Source organism: Echiichthys vipera, assembly GCF_963691815.1.
Source record: "Echiichthys vipera genome assembly, chromosome: 12".
Classification (NCBI taxonomy): Eukaryota; Metazoa; Chordata; class Actinopteri; order Perciformes; family Trachinidae; genus Echiichthys; species Echiichthys vipera.
Genome location: NC_139837.1, coordinates 7,025,273 through 7,045,229, shown reverse-complemented (window position 1 = coordinate 7,045,229; position 19,957 = coordinate 7,025,273). Strand labels below are relative to the sequence as shown.

The window sequence follows — 19,957 nt, the reverse complement described above, 5'->3', positions numbered from 1 at the left end:
AAGTAACTTTTCACAAATACTAATATTCTACATGGGATAAAAGTCAACACAATTTCTTCGCGATAGAAAAAATTCATACTGGTCCAATTTAAAGAGGGAACATAAAAAAATTCAGTCATGCAAAAAGATATCCATTTAAAAACAAAACAATCTACAATAGGCCCTACAGACGTCAGCGTATAAGAAGGTCTTAAACACAATTGGTATCAAGCATTATCAGGCACTATTGTGGCTATTTGGTAACTTGGTTAGTTTAAGATATACAGTAAGGCTCAGTGTGACTACAGAATATAGTTGCAATCACTTATGCATGTTGTATATGAAGATACAAACAAACAGCATATATGTGTGCCTACTTCAAAAGCGGCTCCTTATCGAGCACTTTATATTCCCATTATATTGTTATAATTGTAATATATCTCAATATTATTAAGACACGAGTGATGTGATGTTTGATAGAGATGGTTGAGTCCTGCAGAGCTCGAAGTGAGACTCGTCTGAAGTCCGTATTTGTGTGTTTCGTCATTAACGTACTGTGCAGCTATACGATGCTGATCTTCACTTGAGGCTCTACAGTGGGTCTAGAGCTGCGTTTTTGTTCCTAAGTCCTTCTGTAAACATACCTTCACTACATTCTTGGTGCTTTATTTCATTTAAAATGGAACATTAAATCCCCCGAAAATGTGCATATTTGTGACTAAATGAGCTACTTCATGAAAAAAAGGACATTATTAGTTATTATTCTTTATGAGTTTAACTCTTAAAGACATTTTGCTTCATCAGGACTGTGTGGGTGTGGTTTGCTCAGATCTGACTGACATTACCGGCAACACACCACGACCGTTTCCAACTTAGCACCGCCCACTTCTAACCAATGAGAGAAGCACAAAAAAAAAGCACAAAATCTCTTGTGAAATAACTCAAATGGTTCTAAATTTGTCAGAAAATATGATCTCAATGTCGACCCCCGTTACTCATGGTAAGGAGCTGATTGAGCCCTTTAAAATCTACAGATCAGCTGTTTCAAAACCTGTGTTTTTTATTAGCAAAGTATTTTTTAAATTTTCAAATATAACAGCTGTTTTTAATTCCTGAGAGAGTGACTTAGATGACAAAGACGTGTTTCCTCAGAGAGCTGCATTCTAAGACACGGTATATTGAAATGCTAATTTGGTATTTTGCAAAGCAGTATTGTGTATTCAAGGTAAAAAAAAACAAACAAACATAAAAACAAATTTGGTCTGGCGTTACTGGAATCCGTTAACATTATTGGCAATGAGGTACAATCCATAAGGCACTCTCTTGGGTTTCCTTCCTCTGATTTTTTTTTTGTTTTGTTACCAGTTCCTCTGTAGCCATCCAGACACATATTCATAGACCAGCAGCATCACTGCTCCACCTGCAACCAAACAGAAGACAGAGTGCACTGAAAACACACATACCCAACCAATAGGAACGGAGTTTTAGTTTCACGTGTGGGCTTTCAGGGAAACACACATGAATGTGCTGTATTGCGGATACAAATACAATTTACGTTGTGAAATTTGGGAAAGACTAGTGTCGTAGACAGATTTGTAGCTCACAATATTTCCATTCTAGTTGTATAGATACCAGAAAAAATGGTATAAAATAGAGGGAAGTGGTGCTTGTTCCTCATTTCATTGGAAATACCCATGCAGAGTTGAATTTAACACCAACACCATGCTGCTTTGGAAGGCTCTGATTAAGCTGTTGTTTTTTTAGAAAATCTCAACAGAAAGGTTTAATTCAAATTGTAACAGGCAATTTGTGACTTTAAGGACAATTTTAATGTCAGTAAAAAATACTTTTTTATTGTTACCTGGTCCAAGCCTCATTATCTTGGGCACCAACCCCTTGTATAGTGCCAAGTACCTAGATAAAAAAAAATAGGATGTTAATAATGTGCAAATACAAAATACCAGTCAAAATATGTAAATCCAGTCAAGAGAAGAGTATTTGTATATGTAAGCCTTCAGTATGTGTGTGTGTGTGTGTGTGTGTGTCTGTGTGTGTGTCTGTGTGTGTGTGTGTGTGTGTGTGTGTGTGTGTGTGTGTGTGTGTGTGTGTGTGTGTGTGTGTGTGTGTGTGTGTGTGTGTGTGTGTGTGTGTGTATGTGTGTGTGTGTGTGTGTGTGTGTACTTGCATGTGTGTAAAGGCTGTTGTTGAGTGAGGCGGTCAGTTTGTGCCTGTCACGCAGCCAAGCAGACAGACAGACAGACTGTCTCTCACCCTGTCAGGTACATAGTTGGGGTCTAACGGCCAGTGGTGGCGAGTACCTGCCCCTTAATGCATTCAAGGTGATCAGTGGCTGCCTGCCTCTGCCTCGTGCTCCCTGTCCCGCTCCCTGCCCCCGCCACTGATGGCGTTAATAAGGCTCGACCCACTTCCTCCCTGGCCCTCTGTCTGATTAGATTGACCCGTGGAGCGCCGTGCGGCTCGTTAGGGTCTGCTTAACGACGTCTCCCATAGGGACCACTAATTAGCTGGGACTGTGTTGTGTTAGAGCAGGGGACTGGATGTGGTGGAGGGGGCACCCTCCATGCACCCCTGCGACGACATTTCAGTGCCGTTCCTGCAGCAGCCCCCAAGGCTCCTGCATCCACTAACTACAAACATCTCGCTGGCCCTTGTCTCGTGGAGCTGCATGGGGGAAAGTGGAAAGCCTAGAGCAATTGCTAACATAACATACATCTTTTCCTTGAAGCTTCCATTTAGAGCTGCCATTCTCAGAGGCTTGAAAGTATGTTAACATTTACTGTACGTTCGACAGACTGCAGAAATGTATGATCACACACGTGGGGGATACGGCCCAGAATGTAACGTCACTATTTGGTTTCCATTCATGGGATCACAGCTCTGCATCAAGCTATTCATGCACTTCCCCTCTAGTTAGTGCAGGAACAATCAGACCCTGCTAACTTGTAGCTGCAGCTGCTACGCTTGTCTTATGTGATGGCCAGTTTGGCAAATAACCAACTATCAATTGCTAACAAAGCAGACAAAGTGTCTCATTAATTCTTCAATGCGATAATGACAGTGGGACAATTTTTCCTCCTGATGATCCCCTACTTATTCCCCCCACCCCCCTTTTCTTGTTCGTACCCTTCCTCGCGGTACACCAGTGCCATGGTCTGAAAGCAGGTGCGGTACTTGATCTCTCCGGGCACAGGCTGGGGGCCTTGGATGCGGCTCTTGGCTACGTCGAAGGGAATGTTCACACAGGAGGAGATGGTCCCAGACACTAGGCCGATAGCAAACTTCCTCATGAACTCCAGGGTAGGGTCCTGACAAAGAAGAGGACATAAAGGATTAAAATATTGTGTCTACGTTCAACGAGCACCATTTTACTGGAAACATTTCAAGAGTGGGTGTTAAAGATCACACAAAACATAAGTAGTACATAAAACGTACAGCAATAAAGATAAAGTAGTGTCATGAAGTTAACAAAATAAAAAGCGAGATATTATGTGTATGTATATGTGATAGAAAGTGAGGGAAAGCTTGTGCATATGATTGCAAAGCTGGCATGAAAGCCCTGATCATTTTATGGTAGCGGGGGGCAGATTAGTGCTTCCTGACTGTGGTGCAGGGTTCTGATTGGCTGAACAGAAGCACATGTTCTTTGGGGGAGCCAAGACAGAGGATTTATAAACAGGGTGCATGCAGGCAGACTGGGGAGGCATATGGGGACAATTTGGGTAATTGGGCTGTGACTCGGCACAGGGGTATTACTGTACCAAAGAAGCCCAGACTCAGAGAGCTCTGACAGCTAATTGGCCGGGATATTTTTACAAATGACAGCAGCCTCTCTGGTCCAGGCCTTTCTCAAGCGGCTGGACACCCTGAGAGCCGAGGTAAATCAACAGCTAATCCCACTTCTTCAGTTTTTTTCAAGTGGGATGTGGGGAAGGGGGTAACATACCTGCGGCCTAAGTACACCCATCAACCCACTTCCTAACTGCCTAAAGCAAACATCTACTCACACATTCAACTTGTGAATGATGGAGTGAGCTATCTGCCTTCTCTGTACTGTTAAAATGGCGATAGGAGAGGAGCCTGAGCACGGCCAGCTTAATTTGACTATGGACATGTTTGAGTTGCAAGCTCATTGCTCATGCTGACGACAAACGGGCTATGGAGAAACGCCACGACCAGCCCAGCCTGTAAGCTGTCGGAGGCCACAATATTTATCCTTTTCTGCCTCAACAATAGCCATTGTTAGCCTCTCACAAACAGGGTCATTCCATCACCATACATACCGATGGATCATTCCCAAAAGCGACAGCCACAATCTAAGAAGAGAGCTATTTGGGTCATCCAGCCACATAATTATCATTCACAAAGGATGACCACTTGCTTCTCTGTACACCACGCATCACTGGAAAAATGTTGAAAATAAAGCAGGGCTTGCCTCCAACTGTAACCTTCTCTTGAAAATAGTACCGTTGTCTGCTTCCAATTAGTTCATTGGAGTTAATCTAATGCTCCGGTTTGTACATGTGGAACTGGCGTATGGTAACGTTTCCATTAAACAAAATTAACTTTTGTTTGGGCCATCAGGCGCTGTCGGATGTGTAATCTGAAACTTTGAGGATGTTATGACGAGCAAACAGAGGAGGTATTAGCAGAGCTGATCTTACAAGCTCCTCTCTGATTTTTGCTTCCTCCTTGCCGGGCAGCCAGGCTAACTAATCATACTGTCAAACACTTGCAGTTCCCCACTGGTGAGGTGGCTGGGACACGTGCATATCATATAGCCTGAAGTTAGCAAAAATGAGGTGTAGTCAAGGTTACAAAAACCCAAAGCTGAAGTGGCGTGTCTGTCACTTGGCTTGGGTCGCATTTGTCCCAAAACGGCACTGGAGGAGGGAGTGTGATCATAGATTTTGACTGGCATATTACCGGGTTGCTAGGAATGGCATCCTTGACATTGAAGTAGAAGCCAAAGTAGATCATGTTGAAAACTCCATGGCGTCCCAGTGTCGATGTTAGCCCTTTATTCAGGCCCCTCAGCCCGAATCCATCGGACTTAATTATGCGCCTTGCTTGAGCGAATGAAGAGGGTTGCTGTATTGGAGAGAGTGAATTCAAATGAATGAACATGTCACATACTGACAAAAAAAAGTCAATAGGCATCTAGAGCAACACACTATTACAATATTTTATGTCTATCAACCTCTTTGAAGGCGTCTCTGTTGGCCTGGAGACTGACTTTCACCACTTCGAACGGATTGACGACAACAGCCTCGGTCAAGCCTGCACCAAGCCCTGCTACAGACAGCGCCTGGAGGGGAGATGGGCATGATTTAGAAGTGAGAATGTGCAGATAATAGTTGGTAATTGACGGAGCAGAATAGAGAAACTGAGTCTGTCAACGTGTCCGAGCTACAACAGTAGTTTCGTTTTCAGAAACTTGTTCCCCGAGTCTTTTTGTCTTGCCTAAAATGGACATTTGTTTCTGTCACGCCTGCCATTGTTAATGTTGGACAAACATTTGAAGACACAAGACACCTGTGCTTGTTATCATTCGACAAAATGTTAGATGACAGACAGGAAGGTGAACGAAGGGAGAGAAAATAATGAATGTGAGCAAAGTAGAAAGTGGAAATTCATCATTAAAACGGAATAAACAATTTATTCATGGTAAAAAAACAACAATAATCAGCGATTTAAAAAAAAGAACCAACTATTTTATACTACCTTTTTATAAATGTATTTAATGTACAACCCGGACAGCCCCGCATGTATATGCATGGGGCAGTATACGGCTGCATGTGAGAGTGTATGCGTGCGTGCGTGCGTGTGTGCATGCTCACAGAGAAGGGTAATGGGAACATGTCAAGAACGTGTCTATAACTCATTACTCTTCCAGCCTCTTTATCCTGCTGTCAGGGCCCCGGGACCCATCCTCTCAGACATGCCTCGCAATGTTTACACAGCCAGCCAGCCACATTTTAATTCCTTATTTGTATTATTACTGTGTGTGTCCTCATTAATCAGAGTGAAGGCATTCAGCTGTGCCACGCTGAATAAGAGCGAGAGAAAGTCATTCAGAACCAATCTGTAATTCACTCGCAGCCACTAATGATCTGATGTGATTACAGTACTCGATACACCGGGGCCTCTGGGGGGGGGAATGGGGTTGGAGGCACTTGAGGAAGAGGAAGATGAAGAGATAGACGAGGAGGTGGAGAGCATGATGGATGGGGCAGGTAAACATTTCTCCACCAATGGCTGTAAAAACAAGACGAGGATATGCGCTGGGCTGGGCCGGCCTCCACGATGAGTAGCAGGTAAGCTATCCATCATGCCAGACACTTGGCTGACACCTGAATAGGTGGTGTGTGGTGACCGCACCCCAGCAACGTAGATCTGTCGAGCGTAAAACTGTGACTCAATATAACAGAAAACAGATCGGTCGAGACCGATGAAACGACTTGAAGATTCATGGCCTGAGGTGTAACCATTCTCCAGAATTAATAACCGCCAAGCAAACATACAGTGGAGTCTGTTTATTGGGACAGTGTTACGCTTGAAGTTATTCTGGCTTTACTCCAGCAAACTGGATTTCAAATGAAACAAGGACTTTCAGGTTTAAGTGACAAATTCCAGCTTTAAAAGGTGTTTTGGGTAGTCACGTCTTATTAATCCCTTTACCTTGGGTAGTACTAATTTGTGAATGTAAAACTCTTTAAAATTAGGCCAACAGACACTGTGCGGATCAAGACAGATTTTTACCTTCAACTGGTCACTTCAACAAATTTGAGAATAAGGACGAATACATGCTGGTTTAGTTGTTGTTTGACTTGCAGTGTGAGTCAGGGGTGGGTGTGAGGAATCGATCCGTTGCCATTATGAGGGAAATTGAGGGGTTGATAAGGAAACTTATTCTTTTTTTTTTTACAACGCAGAGCTATGATCACTCTTCGAGCAATCGATCCCCTCTCGAGAAACGTTGCTCATGCCCATCCCTACTGTGAGCAGGGTCACCTACTCACTCATTAACTGCCCAAATGATCAAGGATCTGGCTGTCAGCTGAACGTCTGACATTTTTGGTCAGCTGTCCTGCAGTTTTTCAAAAGATCTGCAATAAACTGTAGCTGCAATGAACATGTGTTAATTTTACTGTAGAATTTCATAGTTAAAACTGTAGTGTTTACTGCGACTGTGCTGTATAGAAGTTGGAGGGTGGGGATGCAGTGTCCTCATTCATAATCCTAGTGGCCCGAGGGTAGAAGCTCCTCAGAAGCCTCTCAGTGCTGGCCAGGTGTAGCCAGTACCTTCTTCCCGACCCCAACAGGAAGAAAAGGCTGTTGCCCCGGTGGTTTGGACCTTTAATAATTCTCTTAGCCTTATACTTGCAGCGTCTGGTGTAAATATCCTCTAGGCAAGTTAGGGCACCGCCTATTGTATGTTTAGCTGCACGAACCACTCGGTGTGAAGTGCTAATCACTATACATTTTCTCACACTTGAAGCCTATTAAATCAAAAGCCTCTGTAATAAAAACTGGCTCCTCGCCGGCAGTTACACTGACTTTACACAAAGTTATAGAAACCAAACTTTTCCTCTGGCTGCTCTTTTGCCTGGAATGGAGCTCATACAGTGGGTTCAGGCAGGAACATGAGGTCATTCGTACCACTCTGATCAGCTGATTTTAAATGCCACACTTCATACATCTAATTCATAAAGTTAAAGTGGAATTTTCAGGTTGAGTTGAGGGTATGGGAATGAAGAGTCCAAACCATCGCAATCGTATGACTCTGGGGTTTACCAATCCCTTTTTACTGACGCCGATATGTTGCAAAACAATGTCGTCAGTCCACTGGTACCAAACATGATAGGCTAGCTTGTTGGCAAGGGGGCTGAATAACGCCCTAGAGTTAGACAAAGTTTTATAGAGAGATAAACTGGTATGGCCATTTTGAAAGAAAAATGCAATTTGTAGAGAAATTTCAGAAAATCCAAGCGTGGATTTTGCTATGGTGTTTCTTGAGGTCTAGGTGTCTTAGTGTGGTATTTTGGATGGAAAATTGACATTTCTTTTATTAATTGTCACGTTGTAAAAATGGCTTCTTCAACAGCTTATGAAACATAATAGAATGGGAATGGTCATCATATATTTCCATCATAATGTTCTAATACATTCAAAAATTACACACATGAGAACAAATGAACTTGACACAGTGCTGAGCTGATCTCAAAGCATCTCAAATTAATCTTCACATTCCCAGCTTTCAGCTGAGGTGGCATCCACTGTTGTTCATCTGCCCCTCAACATCCCCTGTCCCCTCCTTCACCGCTCTAAAAAGGAGGTGAAATGCTAAGAGGGAAATCCCCACTTGAGTTCACTGTTTACCCTGTCTAATGTGAGATGACCTTCTGTTTAGTCAGTAAAGCTGCAGTCATGCCACTTTGGGGTTGTTTCTTTTTAGTCTAGCAATAGTAGAAACAATATTCTAGGAGAAAGGTCCGCAGGCGTGTAGCTAAAGAATATTCACTGACGTGAATGTAAAATATGCAGTATATTCCTCAAGTGTCCTCGTGCATTACCTGAATTTGTACATGAAACAGTACTGAAAACAGTAAGTTCAGAACTCTGCATTGACAAGAAAATTTACCTTCACTTATTCAGACAGTAAATTATTCTTGGCGTTTGTCTTCGTTTCACCAGTCTTTGGCAGGTGAGCTGAAATGTTTTCATTTTTGACACTGGGTGTAATGCTCTTCCTGGTGTGTTTATTTTGCAGGCTGTGAGTGTATTCACATATTTCTGTGCGTAAAGACTCACCACACCAGGAGACAAAGGGGTCAAATTCAGCGCCTTCTTGTATTGCTCAAAGGTGAAAAACTGCAGAGGGAAGATCAAGATAAACAAGCTGTCAGAAAGTCACAGGGCATTTATAAACTGACATCTCTACACACATACACGCCCACATATGCACATTCTATTAAAGGCAGCTACCTTAAAAACACTCAAGAGGAAACAGGAACTTGGATGAGAATTGTATCAACTGAACCCGCACATGAAAATTAAGCCATACTATAAATTATAGACCACAAGTTCTGTGGAAAGAGAAAAGTCTAATGCATACTCTGAAAAAGAAGACATCCGTGGATTTGTTTATCTATGCAAAGGGCAAAATGCCAGGGGAGGCGTTTTAATCGGTGCTTTAATTTGTTTTAATCCTTTGCTCCAGACATTTATTACCATCAGCCGGCTTTGTTCGCTTTGTGAGCGATTACATTGTCTTCTCAGTGTGAGTGCTTATTTTTATAGTTCACACATCCTCATCTCCAGTATCTCATTACAGAGTAGCTTCATGCCCAGGCTTCATGCCCAGGCATCAGCCCCCCTTTGTGCCCCCCATTATATGCTGTAAGCCTTCCTACAAACACATTTCAAAAGATGGGAGCTCAGTTGTTAGGATTACTGTAAATGCTTGTAAGTCAATATTTAGTAAGCCAACAGTACAAATAGGATGTGGCTGAGGAGGCAGACATAGTATATTGTGTTTAATGAACATGTGTGTAACATGTAAGAACTACTGCGGTCGGAGTGTTTTCATACGGCAGCAGAGGAGCTGGAGTGTTGCATCACAGAGTGAGAAGCTTTGTGCCTTTCTATGAACCAACATGCACATCTTTTATCTCACCTTGACGGCTCTCTTTGGTGTCTCTGCCACAATCGGAGGCAGGATCCCTTTGTAGAAGCCAAAGACTCTGTGGAGAGACATTTATATTATTATCATCTGATGACTGGTAGTGTTCAAACTTCCATCTGACATTTTGATCAAACAGGAAGTAGTCAAGAACTGTAAGACCCGTTGACAAATTAGAATTGGAATTGTAAGCCTCCAAGGTTATCCACTCCTTTTATCAATGGTGCCATGTTTTTACACACATGACAGTGTTGTCAGGACAATGACATCAAACTCATGCGCCGACACTGCAAGAAACTTGCCACAAGAAGGAGGAGGAGCCATGGCGGAGAGGACAAAACTGTCCAAAGCCAGAGGTTATAATGCGCGGTGATTGAGCAGAGTTTTTTTTCTTTGAAAAACCTGAAAATCGAATTACAAATATTCTCTCATGTCATCTACACTGTGTTCAGAACCAGAGATAATACAACAGTTGCACTGATGCTGGAAACCTGTGTAGGCCGACTCTTTTTCCACACAAAACATTGATCAAGAATCAATAAAGAATCGGACCGATAAGAAGAATTGATACCGACATAGGTACCAAAGAAACGTATTGATTCCCATCACTAGAGTCACTATTTTCTGACATTTATGGACCGTACAATTGATCAATTATTAGAGAGAATAAATAGCAGATTATCAATAAAAATAATCATAAGTTGCTTACAGAACCATACCAGCATGCTGCATGTTTTATTCTATTTATCACAAATATACAGTGTACCTTACATAACAGCTAACCATTTAGCAAAAAACATGATAGTATTTGCTGTTTTTGGCAACATGGCGCCCTCCGAGGCAGACGTGTTTGCTCACTCCGCTCTCGGATGTAAGATGTTACAGTATAATTATCAATTGTGAAATCTGTCATTTACATAAACATCAGACATACATGTGAACGGTGAACATCATTGTTATGATAGGTACATTGGCACTGTGGGGTGATGTTGTGCAGTCTTTTCAAGTTAATCTACACTTAAACCCGATCACCATGCAATGATAATATCTGCTACAGTAGTGTGTTACGCAGACTGACAACTCACCTGTTCAGACTGCACTTTGGTCCATGAATCATCATGGAAAACAAAAATACAAATTATTCTAAAATGGAGCACTTGAAGCCGTTGTGCCCATTTGATCATTTTTACACTTTTCGGGTAGTATCTTCATGGCTGAATGTACTTATTGGAAGTCACTTTTGGTAAAAGTGTCAGCTAAATGATGTAATATAAGGTAAAGGGTCAAATCAAACCAATGACAAAACATTATACTTATGCACAAACACTCAGTTGCAACACTCATGTTTATTAGGTATTCTGCATGTTTGGAGTCTAATACAACAGTCGTGTGATAAATCATAGAAGGTTATGATTCTCAAAACAAAGTATATTGCCTCCATTTGGCAACATAACTATCTAAATATATTTTCAAACCACAAAGCTTGGCAAACAAGGTCTCCAGGAATCTGCAGAGGAAATGATTTAAGAGTTTCTTCAGCCTTTGATATACTGGATGTTTCGAAAGCCAGGATAATTTTAGTCAATTTGGTAGTTTGCCTTTGCTCAATCATACGTCCAGCCATGATTTAAAGCGTACTTGGAGGCAGGAAAAAATAATAAAATCATACAGTGAGTTATGTATATAGAGATGTATGCCTACATTTTACACAGACTATATTTTGAAAGCAATCCATTTCATGGAGTATATTTACAGAGCAAATGGTCAGACTGGTAAGATTGGTAGTTAATGTAAATTCCTTTTTTACAGGGATTAAGAGAGACGGACAGAGTTAAACTGTTCAATGTATCAAAAATAAATCCATTATCAAGCTAAAAGCGTCATTTTAATCCTATAATGTTTCAATATTAAGGACTATTTTTATTCACATGGACAAATCGGGGGAATGTAAGAAGAGAGACATTTTTTATTCCCTTTTCTAAAAAGCGGTTGGTGGCGATTGATTAACATTACACTGGCTGTTTCCCCCGAACACCTGACCAGTCTCTGATGTATACATGTAAGAAGATAGTAGTATGTTGTCTGTTTTGCAAAGAAGGCACAAAGCATGTTTCGTATACATTCAGAAGTGCATACATGTGCATTTCCCCCACTCCTCAATTTAGTGAAAACACGAGTGGAATAGTTCATTTTTGTTTGAGGTTGGGGGCAGGAAGATGATGTCAAAATTATACAGGTACCTGGTTGATTTTCAAATATTTCCTGTATAAACCTTTTTCTCAAACCACACCTAACTGTGACATGAGTGGGCAACAATAAACTGTCTGCAGCTTAGCCCCCAGGTGTGAAACAAGGGACTGAAGGTTCAGATACTGAGTCATCCTCCACTGTTATGTTGAGAAGTAACTGTCACTGGCAACAGCAAACTACTTTTCTCATTCATAAATTTGTTTTAATGGGATTAGCACAAAGTAAAACAGGCAAAACAGGTCTGAATCTTTAAACAACAACATTATCATTTAAGAAGTAGAGGTCATAAAAATGTTCCTATAGGGTTCAATGAAATAATTATCTCCACCCTAGTGCATTTCTGTAGAAGATTATTACACGGCTTTGTTGAACACGCAAATCTGATTGGTTTATTATGACATTTTACGATCGGTTATTTCTGAATGGCAGACCACTACTATGAATAACAGACCGTTGCTATGGATGCAGATCTGATCATAGACTCTGAAGGACCATTTTAAAATCAATAAAATCCTTTTTTAGAAACAATATTTGTGTCAAATTTAGATTTATTCAGTTAGTAGCTGTGAATTAAGCAGTTAATGGAGAGTGAGCTGGTCATTATTGCATCTTGAACCCTTTCGGGGCGGGATTCAAGACCCCTTCCTAATCACCCTCTGGTCGGGGATTTAATTCACAATAATAACAACCAGTTCGCTCTACATTATCTCTCACTTAACCAACCAACCAGTAGGAATAGGTCAGGGCCTTCTAATACAGTAGCTAAAACACTATGGCATACATGCTGACTTAGCTTTAAGGATATATATATATATATATATATATATATATATATATATATATACTGTATATACAGTGCCTATAGAAAATCATGATACCCTTTTGAAATAGTCACTTTTTTTGTTCTACAGCCTGAAATGATAATATATATATTTTTTTAAATTCCAGCGTAATTAACACATTTTGCCTTACAATATTAAAGTGGATTTTTTTTTTAAATATTAAAATTAATTTAAAAAAAGAAACAATCACAATAGCAGGGTTGGAAAAGGTATGAGTCCCTTTAGAATAACCATTACAAACATTCTCAGGTGTAACCAATCACCTTCTAAATTACACACCAAGGCCTTCACCTGACATCAACTGGGGTGTTTTTGACGGTTCCTGTGCTGTGTTGAGCGGCAGCCAGCAACAGTAACTCTCTCTCTTTTCCGCACTTTTAGCTATTTTAACTCAATAATTTCCCTTGGGATAAATAAAGCTTCTTGACTCTTGTATCTGAATCTTGAATTACTTCAGAATAAAATCAGCTGTTCTTCGAAAATTCCACCCCTGGTAGTGCATGGTTACACAAGTATTCATCATGTTCGGAAAGATGCTTTCAAAAGAGCTCTGGGATAAAGTTGTGGAAAGGCACAAGTTAGGAGAAGGATATAAAATATTTCAAAGGCTTTAACTATCCCTCTGAGGACAGTTCAGAGTATTATCCAGAAGTGGAAGGCATAGGGCACCACCCAGACCTTGCCTAGATCGGGCCGCCCCTCCAAACTGAACTGGTTGACCGATCCAGGAAAAGATTGATCAGGGACGCTACCAAGAGGCCCATGGTGACCATGACAGTGTTACAAGGTTGGTCAATCTGTGCACGTGACAACAATTTCACAAGTTCTACATGTTTAGCAGGGTGGCAAGTAAGGACGCACTTACACTGTCCATTTGACTGTGCCCAAACAGGTTTCAGGGGTAAAGTCTAGTTCGTTTGACCAGTGTGAGTGCAACCGTACCGCGCCTAGCTGCGGCCCGCTTGCCGGTCATGGTCCGTTTGGGAGAGGTGGGCTTTTGTAAAGCATGTTTGCACATGTGCGAGCACGAGCGTGCGCACGTGTACGAATGTGAACGTGTGTGAATCACGCTGGAAAAATATATATTTTTATGTATTATCATTTCAGGCTGTAAAACAAAAAAACTGACTATTTCAAAAGGGTATTATGACTTTCTATATATTATTAGTATTATATATTATATATAGGCACTGTATATATACTGTATATATATATATATATATTATTGTAAGCAGATCCCAATGAACTAATAAGCACTGTAGCAAATGTAATTTATATTATGTTTGAAGCTTCTATTGAGGTTTTTATGAAGCTTTTAAATGTCTGAAAAAGAAAAATCCTCAAACCAAATCCTGATTTTGAGTGATTCATGGAATAAATAAGTCTTTTTTTTCCAACAAACCTTTTTTATGAATATAGTTTTGTCAACTTAAATACATGTAGGCAGCAGGCCTTATCCAATAAAGGCAAGGAATAATGAAAATACAATAGCACCCTTAGACTTATAACAACATTATGCTAATTCTACTGTTGAAACATTCATAGCAGCCACCACTGGCAATCTTCATCTGTAACTGTGCAGCAACACCTGGTTTTATGCATAACTCTCCACTGAGCAGCTTTTAGGTTACAGTGAGACAAAGTAAATGGGAGTTCATATTGATACTGAACACAGGTCTGTGGACAAAAAGGACAACATGGCGTGACCGACTGTATCTTGTGAACAAGCGGCACAAGCTATGTTGTGGCAACATTCTCGACAAGTCAACAGAGATGATCTTGGTTGATTGGGTCCGAGTGTAAATATTTATGTTGCTGGCATTTATTTCCAATGAATATAACCCGAGAAGAATGACAGGCCATTAAACTGTGCAAAGAACCCACGGCAGTGAGGCCGCCTTCCAAAAACATCAGTGAACCACAACTAATTATCAAAACACTTGTCATCAGGTGACAGTGCCAGCCTATTTCATCAACACCTGAATTTACACAAGTAGTACTGGCTCTGGGTAATCAAGCCAACATAATAATAATAATATTACCGGAGTAAGGGATTATGGATGAGGAATACCCCTCCTTGAAGCCAAACATTAGGCCCTCGTATTGTTTGTGTAAACAAGTTATTTCAGTCGGACGGAAGATCCTTCCCTCTGCTCTCTTTGTCCATGCAAATGGTGGCCACAGATTTCCCGGGTGTGGTCAGGCTGAGGAGCCACCAGGTGATGAAGGAGGAGTGAATTTTGTTACAGAACAAATATGGCCTGTAGTGAGCGGCCATCATTTGAATCCTAATTTGTTTCCCAATGTAAGGTACACACTTAGTCCCTTTTTGGCTTTCCTAAACAAATGGCCTCCTGACACAGAGCAAGGGAGGGGGGGGGGGGGGGGGGGGGGCGGGTGGATATGTTTGTGTGTGCACTTGTGTGTGTGTGATTTGTCTTTCATTTTCATAAACCTTTCCTTTTTTAACAGCCTCTATCCATCTGGAGAGGAGTGTAGCACCAACAAGACTCAGACACGGCTGATTAAATAAAGTGGCCGATAATATCCATCAGGCCAAAATTCTGACTTCATAACAGTTGAAATGTGGAAATGCATAAAGTGAGCGATCATTTCCGTCAGCAGACTTGTTAATTTTCACACCACTGCTGTGTGGACAGGAAATATGAGCCGCCCCAGGGAACATTTTAACAGGTAAACAACCGGCATGCTTCATCTGCAAATATTTTCACTTTCCCAGCGTCGAATGTAACCTTGACATTGTCACTAACAGACACACTACAGCAGACTTTGTTGTGACGAGGACAAAATAAAAGGCACAAAACTTACTCTGACGTATCGAGACACACACAAATATGTGAATTCACAACTAAAGTTAACACAGAAACAAAACACTAAATGAGCCATTTATTGACAGGGGAATTGGATGTGTGTTACTGACAATTAATTATTGGAACATTATTTTTTATCTGCTTTGACTCGAACCCACAGTTCTTGATTTTGTCCATTTAATGTTCTATTTGTCATATTTTGGTGAATGTGGTGCAATCCATGAAATGAAATAGTGATAATGACGTTTTAAAATGCTTCCTTTTGCTGCAGTAAATTATTGATTTAGACCTGGAGACCGTATTTTATGATACATGTTTCTTTATTTGAACACGGTCAATACAGAAAATACATTAACCTATTAGCTGAGTTCCTGGGCAGGTAGGCAGAATAATTATTTTCAATATTCAGTTATTCGTTTGCCATTTTGTAAAGTATGCTCATTTGCTTTCTTGCTCAGAGTTACATGAGGAGATCAACACCCATGTCTGTACGCTTAATATGAAGTTATTGCCAACAGCCGGTTAGCTTAGCTTAGCATAAAGAACGGAAACAGAGGTAAACATCTGTCCTGGCACTGCCCAGAGGTAACAAACAACCAGCACCTCTGGGGCTCCCGACTTAACACCTTGTATTTTGTTTAGGGGTGTCATGATTTCAACTCATCCAAAATGGATCGAAATGAGTTTTTAATTTCAAGTAAGGAAACTGAAAGCAGGCACAGCGATTTACCCATTTTAAACAAATTATTTAAATCTGTCCATACATTTATACTAAAGTGTGGTGCATTCTAAAAAAATATGGCAGTTACGCCTGGTTTACAGAAAAAATGTTGGCATTGTATGGTTCTGCAAACCACAGAAACGTTGATATTTAATGTTTTTGGCAGCCTTTTACATCTATATGCGACGTACCATGCTTTCAAGTGACTCCACTGTAAAAACTGTAAACGTTAATATTACCCGTTCAGAGCAAGTGCTCCGGAAATCAGGTGACGTAGTATAACAAGCCTCAAACTCCACCAAGGGAGGAGAATGGCTGGGTCAAACACACTATGGACTTTCACCCGCGAGACCGCAGCTTGTGCCCTGTTCATGTACCGTCCCATTTTAAAGTGAAACTTAATTACATAACAGACGTACTTATTTTAACCCAAACCATGATCTTTTTCCAAACGTCGTTTTGATGCTGAAGTAATTCAATAGCTATACTCTTCTCCAAAGAAGCAAATGCATTTTCCAAAATGTTGAGCTATTCCATTGACAAGATCGCTGCTTCATAAAAACTATGCCTGTTTCCCCGTAGCAAAACATATTTCATTTGGTGGACAAGCTTATCTGCACTTCTGCAAAACCTCCATAAATGTATATATTTCTTGTATGGGTGGTCCCTGCTGGAGTCAACTCCCCCTGCTCAACCATGCACTGTTAGGTCCAAGCATTAGTCAGTGGTCTACTATTAGCTGTAATGCATGGACCCTTATAATATCCCTGTGGCCATGCTTTGGGTCCCGACCCAGTCTCTGGATACCACACTGGTAAAGAATGCTCGAGAATAGAGTCTTTTTGTTTCCCTCCAGACGAAAACACTTAACACATGCTCATGCTGCTGCAGCCACATGCAACAGAAAAGGGGAGCGTGGCCTGTAAGGCAATATAGCAACCATAGTTCACACTGTCACACACTTATGGGCACAGCTACAGGATTTCATGCCATATTTTCCAGATTTAACGACAACTTAATGTATAAATTTGAGTTTTTTTAACAGAAATAATCTGCACTATAATTTAAATTTCTTAACTATACGTGTTCTAAATGTACCCTGCTTCTATGTAAAAGTTATTGTGTCCAGGCTTCAGACTGTCTTTAAGATTGTGTCCCATGTGCATTTTCTGTTTCTTCAGTTTAATCACAGAGCTACACGCTCAGAGAGAGCTCAGATTTCCTCTCTCATCACCTCAGAGAGAGTGAGGCCTTGTGTTAAACTGGCCCTGCCATGAGCTGACGGGAAATGTTTATTTTTAATAATAATAATTCTACAACAGTGGGGCCTAATGCTATTTGTATAAATTATAACTAAGTGGTTTGGCCTGGAGGTAATCCACGATTTGCTACTGGGAAGTGATTACAGCCTCAGCAAAAATATACTGTCGGTGATAATTGGTCGACAAGAAAGTGGATCTTCTGTCTGTAGGGACTCTCCCGACACATACCACGGCTTTGTTGAGTGAGCCTACGGTCAATTAGCTGTCACTGTGTTGATGCTGTGTAATTTGGCAACTATTTTATTGTGTCAGAGAGTTCTCTGGAAATGAATGCGGAACTACTCCCAGAGGACACACCCAGAAAGCATGTAGGCACAAAGGGATATGATTTCACCTTGTCAGTGTGTGTGGGTGTGTGTGGGGTGAAGAGGGCACAGCTACTGTAGCAGGATAGCTGCATCTGTTGAACCACAGCCAACATAGGATTTCCAACTGTCACTAGCCGGCCTCTCACCGTGTGCTCACTCACACCTCGCAGCAGATCAACTTTATATCCGTTGTAAAGCTGTCGACTCGCCGTAAACAGAGCGAGTGGCAATCGCTTTCTCCTGCACCTGCACTGTCTCACAGTGCTGTCACAGGGCAGGCAGAGGAGGAGGGAGCACGGTAGGTCTTTAGTTAGTCTTGAAACGTTTAAGCCAATGAGAGCTGCAGTCTTCTCCAGTGGCACAATGAGTGATAAGGCACGTTCAGTGCTGCAGCAGGATATCTGGTTGGCTCTAAGTATCTTAACCTGTGACACTTTCAGATTTTCAGCCACTAGACCTTTGAATACAGCAACGTGACTCCTAATCTTTTTGACCGCACATGTATTCCACACATACTGCAGATCTTTTTCCTCAGCAAATTCTTTTTGATGCGATTGACGCTTTATAAACTTTACAGCTTAACAATTGTTGTTTTCATATTTGCTGAAACTGTCACTATATCCTGACAGCAAAATGAGATACAGGATCGGTAAAAAAGTCATGTAGCTCTTCCTCCACCGTCTGCTTTCTGTGTGCTCCTAATGACATCTGTTAGATTCCACTGCGCTCTGACGCAGTGTCAATGACTGCACATGAACCCCGATAAAACTGTGAAACTTGGCAGCGCTGATCAAATATGAATCAAGATCAAGATACGGAGCAGGTGGTAGATCAAGTATTCTGAACGGAATTGAATTATTGCATAAAATCATTACCACCATTAAACTAAGAAATCTGCCATCCTAGTGAGTACTGGGAAATAACTCCTTCCCTGCACTCAGGAAACAAGAGGACTGACATTACTGATGCTCTGAAGAAAATGTATGGCTAATTTGTGACCCTTTTTTTATTCTTTAGTTGGAAATGACTGGCGGATAACTTACCCTTCGTTGCGGAAGATGGTCCGGAAGCAATCAGTCAGGCTCCTATAACTGTTGGGGTCACTGGTTCCCCTTTGGATCTGGAACCTGCAATGACAAAGTTTTCATTAAAGCTTCTATCACTGTAAATATTACAGCAACTAGTAACAATGTTGTTGCTTTAATCTTCTAGTTTTTTAGTTTTTACTGTCCTCATTGCGTGTGTAAATTACATTGTGAGTAAAATACACTTAAAACAAATTTGATCTCATCATTAATGAGCTCCTTTCCCTCCTCGTGCCCCACCTCTCCCTTTCATCCCCGCTTTTTTCTTCCTCTGCTAAGATTAGAGGCTCCTACCACCAGGTCCCCCCAGAGCAGGGGAGAACTCAAACATTTATTTAACCCAACCGATCCAATTAGCAACCCAACTCCCCAGGACCAGGTCTTTTGCAGCAAGCTCTTCGGCTACTAACATGCTAGTAAGCCAATTGTAACAGCTCTTCAGTCACGTGTAAACTTTTAATATGATGGAGCAAGTCTTTTTTGCAAGATTTTTTGTTGTATAGCAAATGCGCTGGTACCTCCCTAATAAAGGCTGGTGAGCTGTGTGTAAATCTTTTACATGAGAGGCCAGTTGGGGGTGAAAGATTGAATATAAATGGTGCCTAGTTAGAGATAAAGAGTTTCAGGTACTGAGACGATAAGGAGGGGTCTCATTATATACTGCCATATTGCTTTGACAACGAAACATGTTCAACTTAATGGTCTGATTAAGTATATATAATATTTTCAGCGATTACTAAAACACAGTAAACTAAAGCATGTTTCAAAATGTGTTAGATGATAATTTTGGGCACTGGAATATTTTTCCCCCAAAAAGTAAAAGAACATCAGGGAATGTGAGGGTAGAAACACAGGCAGAAATGAAGAGAGTAGGAGGGAACGGGACAAGAGAAAGATTCCCTACTCATATGGCTTC

At 41.1% G+C, this 19,957-nt stretch overlaps 1 protein-coding gene across 1 annotated transcript in view; it reads right to left on the bottom strand.

Moving 5' to 3' along the window:
• Positions 1-37: 37 nt before the first annotated feature.
• Positions 38-19,957, bottom strand: part of slc25a21 (solute carrier family 25 member 21) — a 94,521-nt gene continuing 74,601 nt past the window's right edge. The window contains exons 4-11 of the mRNA XM_083923729.1: positions 19,000-19,083; positions 9,677-9,743; positions 8,812-8,871; positions 5,198-5,305; positions 4,924-5,088; positions 3,124-3,305; positions 1,841-1,893; positions 38-1,399 (exon numbers count right to left, since the gene is read on the bottom strand). Of these exons, the coding sequence (XP_083779855.1) occupies positions 1,338-1,399; positions 1,841-1,893; positions 3,124-3,305; positions 4,924-5,088; positions 5,198-5,305; positions 8,812-8,871; positions 9,677-9,743; positions 19,000-19,083 (781 nt within the window). The 3' untranslated portion in view covers positions 38-1,337. The remainder of the gene's footprint in view (positions 1,400-1,840; positions 1,894-3,123; positions 3,306-4,923; positions 5,089-5,197; positions 5,306-8,811; positions 8,872-9,676; positions 9,744-18,999; positions 19,084-19,957) is intronic.